This window comes from Hypanus sabinus, chromosome 13 (genome assembly GCF_030144855.1).
Source record: "Hypanus sabinus isolate sHypSab1 chromosome 13, sHypSab1.hap1, whole genome shotgun sequence".
NCBI classification, from domain to species: Eukaryota; Metazoa; Chordata; class Chondrichthyes; order Myliobatiformes; family Dasyatidae; genus Hypanus; species Hypanus sabinus.
Window position 1 is genome coordinate 71,531,587 of NC_082718.1, and position 20,250 is coordinate 71,551,836.

The 20,250-nt window shown below is 43.8% G+C and overlaps 1 protein-coding gene across 1 annotated transcript in view; it reads right to left on the reverse strand.

The window, feature by feature from the left end:
- LOC132403375 (seizure 6-like protein) overlaps positions 1 to 20,250 on the reverse strand; it is a 189,290-nt gene that overhangs the window by 132,526 nt on the left and 36,514 nt on the right. The window contains exons 5-7 of the mRNA XM_059986792.1: positions 15,279 to 15,471; positions 8,209 to 8,394; positions 1,079 to 1,247 (exon numbers count right to left, since the gene is read on the reverse strand). Of these exons, the coding sequence (XP_059842775.1) occupies positions 1,079 to 1,247; positions 8,209 to 8,394; positions 15,279 to 15,471 (548 nt within the window). The remainder of the gene's footprint in view (positions 1 to 1,078; positions 1,248 to 8,208; positions 8,395 to 15,278; positions 15,472 to 20,250) is intronic.

Here is a 20,250-nt window from a genome sequence, read left to right on the forward strand (position 1 = left end):
CAGCCATAATTGAATGGTGGAGCAGACTTGATGGGCCAATTCTGCTCCTATGTCTTACGGTCTAACATACTTATTCAGTACATCCGCTATTTCCTTGTCCCCGATTGCTACCTCTCCAGCGTCATTTTCCAGTGGTCCAAAATCTATTCTCACCCCTCTTTTATTCTGAATATATCTGGAAAAAAACTTAGTATCCTATTTGATATTATTGGTTAACTTAACTTCATATTTCATCTTTTCGCTCCTTATGGTATTTTTAGTTGCCTTCTGTTGGTTTTTATAAGATTCCAATCCCCTAATTTTTGCTTTATTATATGCCCTTTCTTTGGCTCTTATGTTGGCTTTGACTTCCCTTTTCAGCCATGGATGTGTCATCCTGACTTTAGAATATCTCTTCTTCTTTGGGATGTATCCATCCTGAGTCTTTCGAATTGCTCCCAGAAACTCCAGCCGTTGCTGCTGTGCCGTCATCCCTACTAGTGTTCCCTTCCAATCAACTTTGGCCAGCTCCTCTCGCATGCATCTGTAATTCCCCTTACAGCACTGATGTTATCAGAATTTTTTACAGTATTTGCACTATTTGTCTTTATTTACGAATAGTTTTTCATAAATTCTATTGTATTTCTTTATTTTTGTGTTAATGCCTCCAAGAAAATTATTCTCAAGGCCATTTAGCATTCATGATAAGTAGGCACCTTTGTAACATGATAAAGACAAGAGAGGAATGCAGATTTCCTGAATTCCAGAGTAACACAGATTGCTGGAGAAATTCAGCAGGTTAGGCAGCATCTACGGAAAGGAATAAACAATCAATGTTTCATGACGAAGGGTCTCGGCCTAGGTCACAGAGTGGACTTTGTGTACAGCAAGGAGATAACGGCCACACCCTTGGTCTTAGCATTGATGTAAATATTGGGAATTTTATCTATTTGAGAGGATGTCTCCTTTAAAATGCCTGACCACTGATGGTGTCAACACTCAGTGGAATGTTGGGCAATGTGTGCAAGTTGATAATGATCACAGCAACAACAACTTGAACAAGATTGATAATGAACAATGGTCTTACACTCACTCTTACCTGTCTTCTTTTCCAGCAAGGGAGATCTTTTCAAAGTGCATATGGAATTTCTGCCCCTTGGTGCCTTCGATTATCCAAGTGCAGGTTAAGTTGTTGCTGTAGTTTGCGGGATAATTGGGAGACAATACTCTTCCAATGGTAGCATTTGATATTGTACCACCACAGAGGGCTAAAGAAGGAACAGGAAAGTGCATGTTATTTAGGGAGTCCGTTAACATTCTCACCTACCTCCGCCTCTCCATCTTGTTTCTCACTTCAATAGCTTCCTCCACTACTCCATCTCTCCTCCCCACCTTTCCATTTCTCCATCTCACCTCCTAACTTCTCCATCTCTCCTCTCCACTCTCCATCTCTCCTCGCCACCTCTCCATTTCTCCATCTCACCTCCCTACCTTTCCACCTTTCCTCCCCACCTCTCCATCTCTCCTCCTCACCTTTCCATCTCTCCATTTCCCCTCCCCACCTCTCCATCTTTCCTCTCACCTCTCTATCTCTCCTCCCCACTTCTCCATCCCTCCTCTCCACTCTCCATCTCTCCTCCCACCTCTCCACTCTCCATCTCTCCTCCCCCCTGTCCATCTCCCCTCCCCACCTAATCCACACTGTATCTCAATTAAAGAGAGGATAAATGCAAGCAGGCTTTTCCCTTTAGGTTGGATGAGACCTAGAGGTCATAGGTTTAGGTGAAATACTTAAGGGGAATCTGAGGGGGAAACTCCTTCACTTGGAGGGTGGTGTGAGTGTGGACAAGATGCCAGTGGAAATAGTTCATTTGTAACATTTAAGAGAAGTTTGGATAAGACATGGATGGGGGCTTGGAGGGGTATAGTCTTTGTGTAAAATAAGTAGAGGAAAAGAGAGCAAAAGATAGTGCAGTAGTGTAAATGGATTAATTGCCCGTTCAGATGGGATTGGGTTGGCGAGAATGAGATGGGCCAAAGGACCTCTTTCTGGGCACAATTCTCTATGACTCTATAAAGATTGATGCACTTTTAATGAAGGTATAAGGCATGTGACAGTGAGCAGGATGTTGAAGTCGCCAGATTTAAACATGGGGAGGAAGTATACAGCACTTCCAGTTCTCTATTGCTTATTTTACAAAATCAAACAAAGCGAATATTACTTCTGCACATTCACAGCCTATAATATTTTGCAATGTGGTGAAACAATCCAGTGACCAGAGCTGATTTATTAACCCTTCCAAATAAAGTGCTCCCAATGGAATAAAGGGAATTACAGAGGTATGAGAGGGGAGCTTGCCCAGGTGAATTGGAGGAGGATACCGGCTGGGATGGTGGCAGACCAGAGATGGCTGAAATTTCTGGGAATAGTTCATAATGTACAGGATAGATATGTCCCACAGAAGAATACATTCTCAAATGGCAAGGGGTAGACAACTGTGGCCAACAAAGGAAGTTAAGGACTCCATAAAAGCGAAGAAAAGAGCATATAAGGTAGCAAAAGTAAGTGGGAAGATGGATGACAAATAATGGAAAGTCTGCAGATGCTGGAAATTTAAGCAACACAAACAAAGTGCTGGAGGAACTCAGCAGGCCAGGCAGCATCTATGGAAAAAAGTACAGCCGACATTTCAGGCTGAAACCCTTTGGCAGGAATGGGGAAAAAAAGCTGGGGAGTAGATTTAAAAGGTGGGGGGCAGGGAGAGAGAAGCACAAACTGATAGATGAAACCTTGGGGAGGAAGGATGAAGTAAAGAGCTGGGAAGCTGATTGGTGAAAGAGACAGAAGGCCATAGAAGAAATAAAAGGGGGAAGGAGCACCAGAGGGAGGTGATCGGTGGGCAAGGAGATGAGGTGAGAGAAGGATAAGGAGATGGCAAATGGTGAAGAGGCTGGGGTGGGGGCATTACCAGAAGTTTGAGAAATCAATGTTTATGCCATCAGGTTAGAGGCTACCCAAACGGAATATGAGGTCTTGTTCCTCCAACCCAAGTATGGCCTCGTCCCGCATTCCAACAGAGGAGGAGGTCATGGATATCAGAATGGGAATGGGAAGTGGAATTAAAATGGGTGGCCACTTTTCTGTGCTCCTGATGTGGCCTCCTGTATATCGGTGAGAAATGACATAGATTGGGAGACGGCTTCATCGAGCTCCTGCGCTCTGTCCACTGGAAAAAGCGGATCTCCCAGTGGCATAAATATCAATTTCCGGTAATGCCCCCCACCTCCTCCACTTCACCATTTCCCATCCCCTTTACCCTCTCTCACCTTATCTCCTTGCCTGCCATTGCCTCCCCCAGTGCTCCTTCCTGCTTTTCTTTCTTCCATGGCCTTCTGCCTCTTTCACCAATCAACTTTCCAACTCTTTAGTTCATCCCTCCCCCTCCAGGTTTCACCTATCACCTTGTGTTTTGCCCTCTTCTACCTCCGCTTTTTAAATCTACTCCAGTCCTGCCGAAGGGTTTTAGCCTGAAACTGCATTATTTTCCTAGATGCTGCCTGGCTCACTTGGAAATTGGATGATGGGAATCTTTTAAAATGCAACAAAACACAACTAAAAAAGTCACAAGATGGGAAAAGATGAAACATCAGTGCAAACTAGCCAATATGAGGGCGGATTAGCCATTAATTTAAAGCAGGATATTATAAGTTTTCTCAGTTATATAAAGAGTAAAAGAGAGGTGAGAGTTGATACTGGACCACTGGAAAGTAATACTGGTGGGACAGAGAAATGGCATATGAACTGAATGGTTACCTTACATCTGTCTTCACTGTGGAAGACACGAGCAGTGTGCCAGATGTTTGTGTGTGTTGGGGAGCAGGAATGAGTGCCATTGCTATTACAAAGGAAAAAGTGCTAGGCCAACTCAAAGATCTCAGGGTGGATAAGCCACGTGGACCAGTTGGTTTACATTCCAGAGACCTGAAAGAGGTTGCTGAAGAGATAAAAGATGCATTGGTCATGATCTTTCAAGAATCACTTGATTCTGGCATGGTCCTAGAGGACTGGAAGATTTCAAATGTCACTCTACTCTTTAAGAAGGGAGGGAGGCAAAAAAAAGAAATTATAGGCCAATTAGCCTAACCTCAATGGTTGGGAAAGTGTCGGAGTCTATTATTAAGGATGAGGTTTCAGGGTACAAGGAGACTAATAAGTCAAACTCAGCATGGTTTTTGTGAAGGGGAGTCATGCCTGACAAATCTGTTGGAGTTCTTCAAGGAAATCACAAGCAGGGTGGACAAAGGAGAATTAGTGGATGTTACTCACCTGGATTTTCAGAAGGCCATACATGAGGCTGCTTAACAAGATAAAATCCTATGGCGTTACAGGAAAGATACTGACATGGATAGAGGAATGGCTAACAGACAGGAGGCAGCACGTGGGAATAAAATGGGCCTTTTCTGGCTGGCTACCAGTGACTCGTGGCGTTCCTCAGGGGTCCATATTGGGACCGCTACTTTTCACATTGTTTGTCAATAGAATTGATGGCTTTGTGGCAAAGTTTGCGGATGATATGAAGATAGGTGGAGGGGTTGGTAGTGCTGAGGAAGCAATGTGATTGCAGCAGGACAGACAAATTGCAAGAATGCGCAAAAAAGTGGCAGATGGAATACAGTGTTGGGAGATGTATGATAACGCATTTTGGTAAAAGGAACAATAGTGCAGATTAAATGGGGAGAAAATTCAAACATCAGAGGTGTAGAGGGACTTAGAGGTCCTCATGCAAGACTCCCAGAAGGTTAATTTACAGGTTGAGTCTGTGGTAAAGAAGGCAAACGCAATGTTGGCATTTACTTCAAGGGGAATAGAATTTAAAAACAAGGAGATAATGCCGAGGCTTTATAAGACACTAGTCAGGTTGCACTTGAGCATTGTCAACAGTTTGGCGCCCTATCTCTCAGAAAAAATGTGTTGTCATTGGGGAGAGTCCAGAGGGGGTTCACAAAGACGATTCCAGGAATGAAGGGGTTAACATATGAAGAATGTTTGTCAGCTTTGGGCCTGTACTCACTGGAATCTAGAAGAATGTGGGGGTGGGGATCTCATTGAAAACTGCCGAATGTAGACAGGACTAAGTAGGGTGGTTGTGGAGGGGATGTTTCCTATGGTGGGTGTATCCAATCCTAGAGGGCACAGCCTCAAACTCGAGGGGTGGTCCTTTAGAACAGAGGTAAGGATGAATTTTTTTTAGCCAGAGAGTAGTAAACCTGTGGAATGGTCTGCCACAGACAGCAGTGGAGGCCAAGTTTGCGAGTATATTTAAAGCGGAAGTTGATTGGTTCCTGATCAATCAGGGCATCAAAGGATATAGTGAGAAGGCAGGTGTATGGGGGTGAGTGGGATCCAGGATCAGCCATGATGAATGGCAGAGTATGAATCCAGGAATGGCAGAGTAGGCTCGATGGGGTGAATGGCCTAATTCTGCTCCTTGGTCTCATGGTCTACCATAGAAGTAGAACTCTCACACTAGTGCCTCAGGTGAGCTGAATCCACATTTTCAATCACTCATCTAAATCTGCAGACCCAGCTGGTGGGGTAGTGGCATCAGCACTGGACTGCGGGGCGGGAGTTCGGATCCAGCCGGCTCCCCTGCACACTTTCTGTGCTGGGTTAAGAGCTGGTAATCTCTTTGAAAAACTCATCTGGCAGAAGGCAATGGCAAACCACTGATGTAACTTGCCTATGACCGAGCGTCGTGGGAGTAAGTCATCTGCTAACTGGAAGAATTCCGGATGCAACGTACCTTTCCTTTCCTAAATCTGCACTTTCCTAAAGTAACACAGAATCTAAGGTTTTCTCTTGAAGTCCCCAAGGAGCTCACTCTTGGAGCTCCACTCCTGTCAACAAGGTGATCTTCCTTCACAGAGTACAGTGCACCAAAGTAACACAGCAGTTAGCACAGCACCATTACAGCTCAGAAAGTGGAATTCAAAGCTCAAATCTGACATCATCTGTCAGCAGTCTGTACACCTTCCTGTGGATTGCATGGGTTTTCCCCAACTGCTCCCCACACTCCAAAAATATACTGGTTAGTAGGTTAATCGGTCATTGTAAATTGTCCTATTATTAGGTAAGGGCAGGATTTCTCAACCTGGGGTCCATGGACTCCTTGGTAAATGAAATAATTCCATGGCTAAAGGAGGATGGGAAGGCCTCCATTAGGATTACATCAGGGGTTGCTGGTCAACACGGCTCATAGGGCCTCAACTGCTTATTCTGCGCTATATCACAGAAAGTTTGGTACTTAGTCACAGTGAAACAGGCTGAGAATGGGCTGTCAGTTTGATACTTGGTCACAAGCCGAGAATGGGCTGGCAGTTTGGTAATTGGTCACAGTGAAACAGGCCAAGAACGGGCTGTCAGTTTGATACTTGGTCACAGGCCGAGAATGGGCTGTCAGTTTGATACTTGGTCACAGGCCGAGAATGGGCTGTCAGTTTGATACTTGGTCACAGGCTGAGAATGGGCTGGCAGTTTGGTAATTGGTCACAGTGAAACAGACCGAGAACGGTCTGACAGTTTTGTACTTCCTCAAAGGCTGAGAATGGGCTGATAGTCTGATACTTGGGCACAGGCCGAGAATGGGCTGACAGTCTGATAATTGGGCACAGGCCGAGAACGGGCTGACAGTTTGCTAATTGGGCACAGGCTGAGAATGGGCTGACAGTTTGGCACTTGGTCACAGGCCGAGAATGGGCTGGCAGTTTGGTAGTTGGTCACAGTGAAACAGGCCAAGAACGGTCTGACAGTTTGATACCTGGTCACAGTGAAACAGGCCAAGAACGGGCTGTCAGTTTTGTACTTCATCACAGGCCAAGAATGGGCTGACAGTCTGATAATTGGGCACGGGCCGAGAACGGGCTGACAGTTTGCTAATTGGGCACAGACCAAGAACAGGCTGACAGTTTGGTACTTGGTCACAGTGAAACAGGCCAAGAACGGACTGACAGCTTGGTACTTGGTTACAGTGAAACAGGCCGAGAACAGGTTGTTAGTTTGATACTTGGTCACAGGCTGAGAATGGGCTAACAGTTTGGTAACACACACAAAACGCTGGTGGAACGCAGCAGGCCAGGCAGCATCTATAGGAAGAAGTACAGTCGACGTTTCAGGCTGAGACCTTTTGTCAAGACCAACTGAAAGAAGAGATAGTAAGAGATTTGAAAGTGGGAGGGGGAGGGGGAGGGGGAAATGCAAAATGATAAGAGAAGATGAAGATGATGATAGGTGGGATGAAGCTGAGAGCCGGAAAGGTGATTGGCAAAAGGGATACAGAGCTGGAGAAGGGAGTGGATCATGGGATGGGAGACCTAGGGAGAAAGAAAGGGGGAGGGGAGCACCAGAGGGAGATGGTGAGCAGGCAAGGAGTGATTGTGAGAGGAATAGAGAGAGAAAGAAAAAAGGGGGAAAATAATAAATAAAATAAATGAATGAATGAATAAATAAATAAGGGATGGGGTAAGAAGGGGAGGAGGGGCATTAACGGAAGTTAGAGAAATCAATGTTCATGCCATCAGGTTGGAGGCTACCCAGACGGAATATAAGGTGTTGTTCCTCCAATCTGAGTGTGGCTTCATCTTGACAGTAGAGGAAGTCATGGATAGACATATCAGAATGGGAATGGGACGTGTGGCCACTCGGAGATACTGCTTTCTCTGGTGGACAGAGCATAGGTGTTCAGCGAAATGGTAGTTGGTCACAGTGAAACAGGCCGAGAACGGGTAGTCAGTTTGATAATTGGTCACAGGCTGAGAATGGGTTATCACTTTCTCCATTCATTATTACTTAGTTTGGTAAGCACTTGATTGGTTTCTCCCAATCGTTAGGAAGTCTATATATTGAAATATTTGGAACTATATTTTATGGATTCTCAAGTTAGATGGGAAGCTGTAAATGAGATATTCAGATTGTGAGTCACACCCAAAATGCTGAAGGAATTGGGTGAATGTTTTGGGCTGAGACCCATCTGCAGGACAGGGTCTTGGGCTGAAACATTGACTCTTTATTCCTCTCCATAGATGCTGACTGATCTGTAGTGTTCCTACAGCATCTCTCTGGATTTCCAGCATCTGCAGAATCTCTTGTACTTAAGATTGCTATGGTTTCTAGGAGACATAGTTTAATACAGTTTCTCCCTTTGGTAAAATGCATTGCTTTCTGAAGTTTACCTTGACAGCTTGGCTCCTTGGTGTTCCAGTGTGGCTGTGACGCATTCATACAGGTCAGTGTGTCTGGCCCCTGGAGCTGGTAACCAGGGTTACAGCGGAAGTGTGCAGTACCATCGGCATGCAAATCCAACACGGACACATCTCCATAATTGGGTCGCCGTGGAAAGTTACAACTCAGCATGAAAACTGTGGGAGAAAATGATAGGAGTTACAGCAAAATCTTATATCTATTCTCTATGAATAAACGAAGGAGGAGGTTGGTGCCCAGAGAGTATTGATGTTGGTTCATCATTGTCACGTGTGCCAAGATACAATGAAAAGCTTGCTTTTCATAGTGTTCATACAGATCAGATCATTACACAGAGCACTGAGGTAGAGCAAGGTCAACCAATAACAATGTAGAATAAAGTGTAATAGCTACAGAGAGAGCACAATGCAGGTAGACAAGAAAGTGTAAAATCATAATGAGGTAGATTCTGAGGCCATGTCCATCTTATCATCCAAGAGTTTGATAACAGCTGTCCTTCAACGTGGTGGTACGTGCTTTCAGGCTTTTGTATCTTCTGCTGGATGGGAGAGGGGAGAAGGCAGAATGGGATGGATGGGGGCTTTGATTACGCTGGCTGCTTTACTGAGGCAGTGAGAGGTATAGACAGAGTCATTGGAGATGAGGGGAGGCTGACTTCTGTGATGTGCTGAGATAGGTTTGAAACTCTCTGTGGGTCAGGTGCAGAGAAATTGCTCTACCAAGACATGATGCATCCAGTTTGGATGCTTTCCTTGGTGAACAAGTGTCAATTATGAACATTAAAGAAATGTTTTAATATAGGGTTACACACTGCATCTTAGACCAAGCTGAATCTGCTGTAGAGTTAAAGGCTACATTCAAACAAAGCTCCAAATATTGGTCCAAATGAGCCTTCCTTATTAGTAAGAATTTTACTGGTTTATAAGTTGGGTGGTGAAGTGGAGGTATGCCTTTATTAAAGTAGGTATAAGGTGCTCCTTCCCTCCGCTGGCCTGCAGGTCACCGTGGGCAAGGTGTAGACCCCCCTCCCCCAATCAGGGTCACATGAAGCCATGGCTGATGGTCGTAGAGAAGCAGGTGCAAATCACAAGTTCTGGTCATGTGACCACTGAGACACCAGGCAGACAATATTTGAAGAGTATTGATAATGGCTGGGGTCACCTACCTTGTGAAGACACTGCCCAGAAGAAGGCAATGGCCAAATTACCTCTGTAGAAAATTTGCCAAAAACAATCATGGTCATGGAAAGACCATGATTGCTCACATCATGGACATGGCACATAATGATGATGTCATAGACTTTGCAGATGATGATGATCTCATAGACAGGCACATAATGATGGTGGCATAGATACAGCACATGATGATGGTGATGATAGCTAAAGGCCAATGAGCCAGTCATTCCCAGCCCTGATAGAAGCATTCAGCCTTTCTAAGTTGGGACTATTTCATCTGTCATTAATAGAGAGTGACAGCTGCACATTGAATCTGCCTAGCAGTGTTGGAGTACTACCATGCAGTCGGTTAATCCGATTCCTAATTTAATCAGTTTGACACAAACTTGTGGACCAAATTCTCTGTTCCAGTGCTGTAGTGTTCTAAAAATCCTCCAATAACTTTAGCTGCAGAGATCTACCCTCTTCAGATGGACTAACGTTACCTTTTCTCATCTTGCTGACAGTCAACGGCCTGATGTTGTAGTTGGGACCCAAGGGCTTCTCAATACAGATAAAAAACAAAGCTGGCCTTTGGGGAGCCACTTCATTGAGAGCCTGCACTCTGTTCATGGCAAGTGGCAGGATCTCTCATAGTTACGTATTTCAATTTAATTTCCCATTCTGACATGTCAGTCCAAGGCCAAACTCAGGCTGAAAGAGCAGCACCTCATATTCCATCTTAGTAGCCTCCAAATTGATGGTAGGAACATCTATTTCTTAAATTTCTGGTAATTCTCTCCCCATCCCCCACTACTTTTTCTCTTTGCTCTCTGGCTACTCTATCACCAGCACCAGCCCATCACCTCTATCTAGTTCCCCCTGCACCATGGCCCACTGTTCTCTTCTATCAGAGGCCTTCTTCTTCTTCAGCCCTTTACATTTTCCAGCTATACCCTCTCAGTTTCTTATTTCACCCATCCATCCCTTTCCCACTCACCCCTCTTCCCTCTCACCTAGTTCCACCCGTCACTTGCCAGCTTGCACTCCTTCCCCTCCCTCACCTTCATATTCTGGCTTCTGCCCCCTTCCTTTGCTGTCCTATTGAAGGGTCGAAACATTGACTGTTTACTCACCTGACTTGCTGAATTTTGAGTGTGTATTGCTCATGGTTTCCAGCATCTGCATGATTCATTTTGTTTAAGCCTCATATGTGGGCCACATCCCTGCCCAGAAAGCCGGGTCTCTCATTTTCCCTAAATCAGGGGTTGCACATTTTTCCATACATTCCCAAACAGCAACTGTGAGATCTAATCTCCCAGATGGCTGCCAAAGTTTCCATGGCACAACCCCAAGGAGAGAAGGGCTGGAGAATTCCTTTAACATCCCAGCTAATATTTGTCTTTCTGTCAGGATGATTCATGATCACATTGCAGTGTCTGGGAGTAAACAGATTGCAAATTGCTAGTAGTATAGTCTGCATTACAGCAGTGTCTATACATGAACAACACTTCATTTGCAGAGCAATTTGGGATTTCCTGAGGTTATGAAAGGCATTTTCTCTTAATTCATGACTCAACCAACCACCCAGGTGAAAAATAATATAGTCCAATATGCCTTCAAATACTTTCAGTCTGCTTGGAGTAGAATTAAGAGAGAGACACAAGAGACTGCAGATGCTGAAAAACACTGGAGGAATCTAGATGAAAGGTCTTGACTTGAGCATCAACTGTCCATTTCTCACCACTGCCTGACCACTGAGTCCTCTGGCATTTTGTTTTTCTTTTGCATTGAAGTAGAATTAGTCTGAATAATGTAGTCACCTTTTTAAAGACAGAGATACAGTACGGTAACGGGTCCTTCCACCCAAGAGCCTGTGCGACCCAGTTGCACCATGTGACCAATTAACCTACTAACCCTGTATGGCTTTTGGAATGTGGGTGGAAACTGAAGGAAAGGCACATGGTCACAGGGAGAACTTACAAACTCCTTACAGAGGACAGTGTAAGTGACTGGCACTGAAGGAGCATCATCTAATCTCTACACAACTGTGCTATCACTACTATAGCCAGCTAGAATGAGGACAATTTGGTAATTTGCTCGTCAGTCCAGCTTAGAGACCACCCTGCTGAAAATCACTTTATCTTATACACAATATTAATGGATAAACTATCCTCCAGCTACTGCATTGTCCGGGGAGATTTATTTGCCTGGTTTAAACTTTCCCACATGCTTTAAATGGAAGGTTCTCAGAGCCTTCTTTACTGTTTGATGCCTGTCATACCATTTTCATTGTTTGATGTAGATGGTAACTGATTAAAACATCAAAGTACAACTTTTGCTTCCTTATTTCCATGATTGGAAGCCTTACAAATAGAACACAGAACAGTGCAGCAGGGAGCAGGCCTTTGGCCCATGATGTCTGCATTAACCACAATCCAAATTCTTCTACCTGTACATGATGCATATTCCTCCATTCCTCGCAGATTCACATGTCTGTCTAGTGGCTTCTTAAACACCATGTCGTATCAGCTTCCACCGCTAACTCTGGCAGTTTGTTCCAGTCACTCACCCGCACATCTCTTTTAAACTATCCCTCTCTCAACTTAATGCATGAACTCTGCTATCTGACATTCCTATCCAGAGACTGTCTACCCTATCGATGCCACTTATAATTTTATTAATTTCTATCAGGTCTCCCCTCAACCTCAGACACCAGAGAAAACAATTCTTATTACACACATACTGTAATCCAGAGAGCACACGGGAAAGCCTCAAATACAGCTTTTCCAAATCCTCCACAGTCTTCCTGTAATGGGCAACCAGAATTTCATACGATACTTCTGGTTCAGCTTAACCAAAGTTTTAGATAGTGTCAACATGACACTATCATGTTGATCAATGAAAGTAAGCAGGCAGGCCATGACTACCCTGTCTACATGCATAGTTACTTTCAAATGTTATGGACTTGGATCACAAGATCCTTCTTTACATTAATGTTGTTAAGGTCCCAAGCCTTTAACTATATATATCCTCCTGACATTCATCATCACCATTATGTGCTGTGTCATATGACATCATTATTTTATGCCATGTTGTATGACATACTCTTTTTGTACTGTGTCGTATGATATCATCATTATGTGCTGTTATATGATATCATCGCTTTATGCTGTGCCATATGACATCATCATTTTGTGCTGTGTCATACGACATCATCATTATGTGCTGTGTTATGTGACATAATTTTGCGCTATGTCATATGACATGGGTGATCATTCCACGGCCTTGATTTTTCTTGGCAAATTTTTCTACAGAGGTGGTTTGCCACCTTTTGGGCAGTGTCTTTACAAGATAGGTGACTCCACCCATTATAAATACTCTCCAGAGATTGTCTGCCTGATGCCACTGGTCATATAACCTGGACTTGTGATATGCTCATACGACCATCCACCACCTGCTCCCATGGCTTCATATGACCCTGACTTCGCCCAACGGTGACCTACAGGCTAGCAGAAAGGAGTGCTTTGCAACTCTTTTGATAGACATATCTCCACCAACGTCTTAACATTAGACCTCCTTAAGTGCAACAGCTTACAGGAGCTCGAATTAAACTCCATCTGCCTTTTCTGCACATAGCTGTAACTGATCTATATATTATTTTCAATACATTCCTATAGTATTTGGAGTGGTTCAGAGGATTGACCCTAAGCTTGTATGACTGGAATCTGAAGAAATATCCAGCCTGCATCAGGATTATACTTGTGTCAAGAATTCTGTATATAAAGCAGTGAGAGGCTGTAAGCAGATAATGGAATTTATAATAGGATTGAAAGTGTGTTCATCCATGTATCATTCCCTAAGCAGTCATGTACATTCAGTCAACCAAAAGTTCTGAGAATTTATTTTTAAAGATCCCTAAAAAAATGGAGACATATGAACTAGATGCAGATTTGCACCTTTCTATTTTAAATGTTAGTGTCTGACATAAAAGTAAAAGCGGCTAAGAACTGCAATAAATTTTCAATTTTCAATCCAGAATATTGAATTACTGTTCATTTCAAAGACAACCTGTGTGACTGATAGTCAGTAAGGTGAAGGGTCTGTCTCTTTCTGCTGCATTTTCCTATGACTCATTGTTACCTTATTGTGTTGTAGAGGAGAACTCATCTTATCAAAACCGATCCACCATGCTCAACAGAATTATATTTAAACACGTGCTGTACAGGTGTGCATTCTAACATAATAACATTTAAAAAATCTTTTTTATTCCTCTCCATAGATGTTGCCTGACCTGCTGCATTCCATGAGGATTTTGTGAGTGCTGCTCTCAGACAATAGATTACTCAGACGTAACAACAGAAATTGATGCAGATATACAGTAGGTCAGGCAGCGTCAATGGCCAGATCTCCCCCCACCCCCCACCCCCGACGATTGCTGACTGACCTGCTGAGCTTTTCCAACAACTACTGGATTTCAAGTTTCTCGCATCTGTATTTTCTCACTTATTCATGGAATGCAGGCAGATTTGAAAGGACGAAGAGATGAGAAGACGACTAAACTGACTCCAGATTATTTATAGCCATCCATAAGTGTTGAGAGTCCACGGATTTGCACCTTGGAAAGGTTCCAGGGTGCAGGCCAGGGCAAGGTTGTATGGGAGACCAGCAGTTGCCCATGCTGCAAGTTTCCCCTCTCCACGCCACTGATGTTGTCCAAGGGAAGGGCAAGGGCCAATACAGCATGGCACCAGTATCATCGCAGAGCAATGTGTGGTTAAGTGCCTTGCTCAAGGACACAACACACTACCTTAGCTGAGGCTCGAACTAGCGACCTTCAGATCACTAGACCAATGCCTTAACCACTTGGCCATGCACCAACACGTGGATTGTTTAATTATTACTTATCTCTACAAGAGATTCTGCAGATGCTGGAAATCTTGATCAGCACACAGACAGAATGCTGGTGAAACTCAGTAAGTCAGGCAGAGTCTATGCAGGGGAATAAATAGCTAAGGCCCTTCATCAGTCCTGTTAATTTCCCTCCATGGATGCTGCCTGACTTGATGAGCTGCTTCAGCATTTTGTATGTGTTTTGCACCTGAACGTCTTTTCTCACTCTTGACTTTATCATTGGCCTGAAATATTAACACAGTTCCATTCTCCACAGATTCCAGATTCTACAGTTTATTTCAGATTTCCAACATCTTCAATATTTCTCCTTTTGGACTTTGGATTTATTTCACCTCCATTGCTTTCCATAATGCTGAAGGGTTTTGGCCTGAAATGCTGACTGCCTATTTCTCTCCACAGATCCTGCCTGACAGCGTTGCTCCAGACTGCAGCAGCTGCAGTCTCTGTCTCCACGACTCTCGATGGGTTTAGCTCCTCAGTTCATTTGTGGAATTGAAGTTCCTTTCAATGCACAGAGTGTTGTGTTGAATGTTTGCACTTTGGAATAGAAGAAGGTGCTGTTATGTGCCAAGTCTGGACCCACCACAGGTTTTGGTCCATTCTCGCTACTCACAATTGAAAAAAAAGTATACACCTTCACAGTATGCAAATCACACGAACTTTAATATGCAGTAAGCTCAGAGAGAAATAGCTGGGACGTGAAGTAGCAAAGTAAACTCTGCAGTCAGAGGGCAGATGAAATTCAACCTGGAGTGATATTAGTTTGGCTGTAAGATTGTGAAGACACCTCACACAGTATATGATCCAGCTTTTAAAGGGTGCTTATGCACTAGTTAGATACCTGCATCCCTGATGTGTCTGATAATTAAAATACAGTCCTACTTGTCTCCCTCTTATAGTCACTTCACAGGAACTACAAATATGAACACCACTGTCTTTGTTCCCAGTTTTCCAATGCCATGCCCACTGCTTACTCTGATAGTGAAGCCGAAACGATCCAATGCCTCCATACTGGAATGAACGGAAATGCACTGAAATGGTATTGGTCGGGCTTCGGATCACCTGACCTTCAACTAGCAGCACCTGGTTGGCCAGAACGATCCAGCTGCCACCTTCCAGCCCAAGGATGGAGAGCTGCTCTCCTTCAGACAGGTTCAGAGTTTTAACCTGAAATCAAGCACAGCACAACGACTCAGCAGTGATCGTCCTACAGGAGCAATTAAACATACAAGGTTAGAAAACATGTTTTATATTCCCTAATATTGATTGGCACCTCCTTAATTCAAAAGGTTTAGATGGGGCAGAATTTATTAAGTGTGTCCAGGAAGAATTTCTCACACGTACAGTACTGCGCAAGAGTCTGAGGCACATATATACAACAAGGGAGCCTAAGACTTTTGCACAGCACTGTAGTAATTTTATATATTGTATTGTACTGTTGTCACAAAAAGAAACAATTATGACATATGTGAGTGATGATAAACCTGATTCTGATACTGTTGTAGACTGAGAATGGGAAGGGGGCAGAGAGAGGTGAATCATGGTTGGGAAAAGGGGAAGAAGGAGGGTAGGGAGCGGCAAGGACCAGAGGTCCTTTCTACACTAATCAATAAAACAAATGACTTTGCACTCTCAGGGCTGGGTGTGTCTGCCCCTGAACCAACTCTGCCCAGCATCTTGCACTGTTTCTCTGCCACCCGTCCCACACCCCTCCCATGACAGGCACTTCATCCTCACCTGATCCTGCTCCAGGTTTACTAACTGGCTCTCCGCTCCACATTGATAAATACAGTACTATGCAGAGTCTTAGGCACCCTAGCTATATACTGTATTGTATATGTGCCTTAGACTGTTGCAGAGCACTGTGTGTGGACAGGCTGAGCAGAGGAGAAGCCACACTGGATTTAGAACTAGGTAATACACCTGGATTAGAGAACACTTTTAAGTGTTCTGGAGCTTTTCTCTTTAGAACAAAAGGGCGATGACTTAATAGGTGTATAAGATTTTAAGAAGCTTAGATAGAGTAGGCAGCCAGCACCTTTTTCTCAGGGTGCTGAGAACCAGGCTTAAACCAGGTCATCCTTTTAAGGTGAATGGAAGAACATTTAGGGCAGATGTCAGAGGTAGTTTTTTTTTACACAGAGAGAAGTGGTTAGGTGAATATTTTGAACTTGAATATCTGGGCACTTTTTTAAGGAAGCCAAGATGTGCATGGTTATATCATCTTTACCTTGATATCCCAAAGGAGTTTACATCTAAAGATACACCTTTGAACTGAATTGAATTGACTTTATTACTTACATCCTTCATACACATGAGAAGTAAAAATCTGCAATGTGCAATTTATAGTAATTTATAATAAATAGTATGTACAACAGGACAGTCAAATATAACATAGAAATACAATTGTGTCAGTGTGAATTAATCAGCCTGATGGCCTGGTGGAAGAAGCTGTCTCGGAGCCTGTTGGTCCTGGCTTTTATGCTGTGGTACTGTTTCCTGGATGGTAACAGCTGAAACAGTTTGTGGTTGGGGTGACTCAGGTCCCCAATGATCCTTCGGGCCTTTTTGACACACCTGTCTTAGTAAGTGTCCTGAATAGTGGGAAGTTCACATCTACAGATGCGTTAGGCATCACTCTGCAGAGTCCTGCAATTGAGCTAAATACAGTTCTCATACCAGACGGTGATGCAGCCTGTCAAGATGCTCTCACCTGTGCCCCTGTACTTAGGATGTGGGGGCCATACCAAATTTCTTCAACAGTCTGAGGTGAAAGAGGCACTGTTGTGCCTTTTTCACCACACAGCTAGTAGGTACAGACCACATGAGGTCCTTGGTGATGTTTATGCTGAGGAACTTGAAGCTGTTTACCCTCTCAGTCCAAGATGCATTTTTGTCTATAGAAGTTAGTCCATCTCCATTCCTCCTGTAATCCACAACCAGCTCCTTTGTTTTTGCAACATTGAGGGAGAGGTTGTTTTCTTGACACCACTGTGTCAGGGTGATGACTTCTCTGTAGGCTGCCTCGTTATTGTTTGAGATTCCGCCAATCAGTGTAGTATCGTCAGCAAATTTAATTAGCAGATTGGAATGTCTCTGCTGATATAACATGAGGTACTTGTTGGAATCCTGCTCCCTTGTTAGTTTTGTAAAGATTAAATTTGTCATGTGTATGTACAGTAGAGTACAGTACACCTTCAGTGCAATGCGTTGTTTGTGTCAGATCAAATCCGTGAAGGTTGTGGTGGGCAGCTTGCAGTGTCTTCATGCGTACCCACATCTTACTAACCCTGACCTGTACATCATTGGAATGCGGGAGGAAGCTGGAACACCAAGAGAAAACCCATGTGGCAAATAATTGACAGAGGCAAGAATTGAAACCCAATTGGTGACTCCTGGCACTGTTAACCACTAACTAAAGTGCCACCCTTCTGCACTGGGAGGACCTGATGTTTCAGTGGATGGCAGCACAAATAAACCATCCCCTGTCAATGTCACACTTCGGTTTAATGAGGAAAGAAGCCAGTTATTTCTGTGAACTCGGTGCATTGCACCTTGAAATCTTTTGCTAGACCTCGTGAGCTTCTTCTGAGTCACAATAGTCTAGCAAACAGCTCAAAGTCATGCCCAATGATCCAAGAAAAGTCATTTCATTAATTGTCATCCTAGAGCAGGGAAATTCAATTTCCATGCAATCTAATTTAATTTAATTCTGCACCGTGCCATTTATCTCCTGCAGTAATTGTCAAGGCCAATCAAAGCAAACAGACTATTTTAATTGCACAAAAAAAATTATTTAGGTTCCTGGAACTCAATCTTTCCAAGTGACAGGGAGCCAGAAACAAGCTTCAACAGAAATACCACGACTGTTATTCTACAATTTTTCAACCGTGTAAAATGCTTCACCCAAAGCTGTAAGACTACTACCTCCTTTCTTACTAATGGGGAGTCAAAGTTTTGCTCTGCTGTAGAAATCAGGATTCCATGTCCAGAGTCAAAGTTCAAAGTAAGTTCAGTATCAAAGTACATTCCAAATAGACTATCACAAAATTCATTTTCTTGCAGGCATACACAGTAGAACAAAGAAATGTAATAGAATCAATGAAAAACTGTACTCAAATACCGACAAACAACCAATATGCAAAAAAAACAAACTCTACAAATACAAAAGAAAAAAAGATAAAAATAATAATAAATAAGTAAATAATAGTTTAGAAAAAAGGAGCTTGGACAAGTAGAGGGTTATGGGTAACTTTAAGTACTTTCTAAGGTAGGGACATGCTCAGCACAGCTTTTTGGGCCAAAGGGCCTGTATTGTGCTGTAGGTTTTTTATGTTTCTAAAGTCCTTAGGAAGGGTGTGCATAATAGCAGCACAGCCTGTGGTGCGTGCCAGTAAGCGAAAATCAGCTGTCATGTTCGGGTGCCATTGACACTTCTGAGTTCTCGGAGTGACAGTTTGACCATGTCAATATGGACTTGGTCCTCTCCCACCCCTGTGGTTTCACACACTTCCTTACCGTGGTGGACCATACTACCATATGGCTAGAGGTTACCAGCCAGCATTGGTGATATCCGTGGCTGAGTTGGTGTACAGGCAGCCATTATGAATGCCAGGTGGTTTTATTCCTGACATCACAACTGCCTGGCTGGTCTCTTAAGAGCTTTCCACCCTCCTCAGTAAATTCAATTCCTCTTCACCTATTCCTACCTCCCATTGTGGTGTACAGCACTCTTGGGTTCCTATTGACCGACATTCCATCTTGTTTGTTTTCGTCCACCAAGACACACACCAAAATCTCCTTAAGCTTCCTTACAATGGCCTATTCCGTGTCTCAGAACGGAGAGAAAAGACTTTTACTATAGATGGGCGGGGCGGGGGTGGGGGGTAAACCTGACCATATTTTGGTGAATTGCCTTAAGCTGACCCACCAAGATTTGGAGGATTCTGCTGCCGTGCCCCTGGCATGGAGACATGACCATGAGCATGTCAACACACCTCTGGAGGAGCCAGAGGCCCCCGCAGTTCCTCTACACATAGAATATAGGATCCATCTGGGCTCCTTGTCCGAGCTCTGGAAAGGCTCACTACACCAGTTTTAGTGAATTCTGGGGAGGGGGCTTTGTAGAGAAATGTAATGGGAGGAAACGTACATAATTTACAACCGCAGATATGAATTTGGGGTTCTCTTTAAGCGGCTGGACTGCCGTGATGACTTAATTACATGAAGTTTTTTTTAACGCGCTTTCCCTCAAGCCCCCTCCATCCCCAGCCTCACTCTCCCAACAGCCTACAGGTTCCAACCTTCCCACTCCATGCCGACCTCCCGTCTGCTCGCTGTCATTCACTGAAATACACTCCCTTCCGCAGGCTCATGACTCAGCCCAGCTCACCTTCACCAATCCACCAATCACACACTTTCATCTCCTCTGTGACCTCTGGTCGTTGAGCGCCAGGATAGTGTGGGCAGCAGAGGGAATTCATTATGTCCGGGGAGAGGCCATCATGTACCCCACCCTCACTGTTAGTTCAGATGGAAGTAAAGGGATGGCAAAAAAGGAGCCATTTTTTTTTGTTTACTTGAGAAAGGAATGCATCCCAAAGACTACATCAGAAAAAAGCAGACCAGAAAGGTAATATTCTCTGGATGACTGCATAACCATGTGAATACTGGGAGAAGAGGATAAAATCAGTGAGTTATATGGCTGGGTCAGAGGTTAAAGTGGGAATAATTGGTTTCATATCAAGGTTTCATATTGACATTATAATAACATACCTGCAAAAGGAGACAGAGCAAGGAAAGTGGTTAAAAAGACAAATAGATCTAATGATCAGAATTGGATTCAATAGCCTTTATGGCAATACCTTTACAAGAATGAAGAATATACTGACCAACACTAAACTAGGCATGACAACCCGCCTCAGAGTACTGAAACGTTTATCCAGT